This window comes from Limulus polyphemus, unplaced genomic scaffold (genome assembly GCF_000517525.1).
Source record: "Limulus polyphemus unplaced genomic scaffold, Limulus_polyphemus-2.1.2 Scaffold9961, whole genome shotgun sequence".
NCBI classification, from domain to species: domain Eukaryota; kingdom Metazoa; phylum Arthropoda; class Merostomata; order Xiphosura; family Limulidae; genus Limulus; species Limulus polyphemus.
In genome coordinates, this window is record NW_013675571.1 from 1,737 (window position 1) to 3,191 (window position 1,455).

Genomic DNA, 1,455 nt, shown 5'->3' on the forward strand with positions numbered 1-1,455 from the left:
TCACATTATAACGCCCCCCACGGCTAAAAGGGCGGGCATGTTTGGTGGGATGGGGGCGCGAACCCGCGACCCGCAGATTGCGAGTCGAGCGTCTTACCCACCTGGCCATGCCGGGCGATGTAAAAACATTGTATATTTATAATAAAGTTTCCTTTATCACCCATTCAAGCTATCTCCAAACTTTTAGGTTAATTAACAGTTTTTATGCATATGTTATTTAACATGTGTAGGTTATAATAAAACACAATGATTATTTTTCAAGACTTTTTTACAGGACTGGCTAAAGAAAGATATTTGGCTCACTTGCATTTGATGTCATATAATCTATTTCTTTCTTATAAGAGGTGATAATATACACATATACTGTTTTCCACAACCTGAAAACCTTAATATAAAGTATTTCTTTTATACTGGCTTGTCGTTTTCGTGTTCACATTACAAATATAAAACCAGAAAAACACGATGAATTAAAGCGGTCACTTACTTTCATATTTGAAGTTGTATAGAGTTAAATTATTCAAGTTGAAAATGGACTCCGAGTTCACTCGATTATTTAACTCTTTCTTTAAGGCGTATTTCTGCTCTCTCTCCGATTGTAATGCCTCTATTGCTTCTTCAAGTTGCTTTTCTGCTATTTGTTTTAATAGCATCAGTTCTTCAACTTGTGAATGTACTGTTTTTACTTCATCCTGCAGTTGTTTAACTTCGTACTTGGCCCCTTCAAACTCAACCTGAAATAAGTCTTATACACTTTGCCTAATTTCATTTCAAACAAAATACAATATATTGCAGGCTACATACCATGATTTACATACAAGTTATTTTTAACTGAGGACTGAAGACCATGACTTATCTACAAGTTATTTTAAATTGAGGACTACTGACCATGATTTATCTGTAGGTTATTTTAATTGAGGACTGTGACCATAATTTATCTGTAGGTTATTTTAGTTGAGGACTTCTGATCATGATTTATCTGTAGGTTATTTTAATTGAGGACTGTGACCATGATTTATCTTTAGGATATTTTAATTGAGGACTACTGACCATGATTTATCTGTAGGTTATTTTAATTGAGGACTGTGACCATGATTTATATTTAGGTTATTTTAACTGAGGACTGTGACCATGATTTATATTTAGGTTATTTTAACTGAGGACTGTGACCATGATTTATCTGTAGGATATTTTAATTGAGGACTACTGATCATGATTTATCTGTAGGTTATTTTAACTTGAGGACTGTGACCATGATTTATCTTTAGGATATTTTAACTGAGGACTGCTGACCATGATTTATCTTTAGGATATTTTAACTGAGGACTGCTGACCATGATTTATCTGTAGGTTATTTTAACTGAGGACTGCTGACCATGATTTATCTGTAGGTTATTTTAACTGAGGACTGCTGACCATGATTTATCTTGTAGGTTATTTTAACTGAGGACTGCTGAC

At 34.1% G+C, this 1,455-nt stretch overlaps 1 protein-coding gene across 4 annotated transcripts in view; it reads right to left on the minus strand.

Moving 5' to 3' along the window:
* LOC111083530 (protein bicaudal D-like) overlaps positions 1-1,455 on the minus strand; it is a 14,684-nt gene that overhangs the window by 1,043 nt on the left and 12,186 nt on the right. For all 4 annotated transcript variants that reach the window (XM_022380108.1, XM_022380110.1, XM_022380109.1 and 1 more), the window contains one exon: positions 485-731. In XM_022380108.1, the coding sequence (XP_022235816.1) occupies positions 485-731 (247 nt within the window). The remainder of the gene's footprint in view (positions 1-484; positions 732-1,455) is intronic.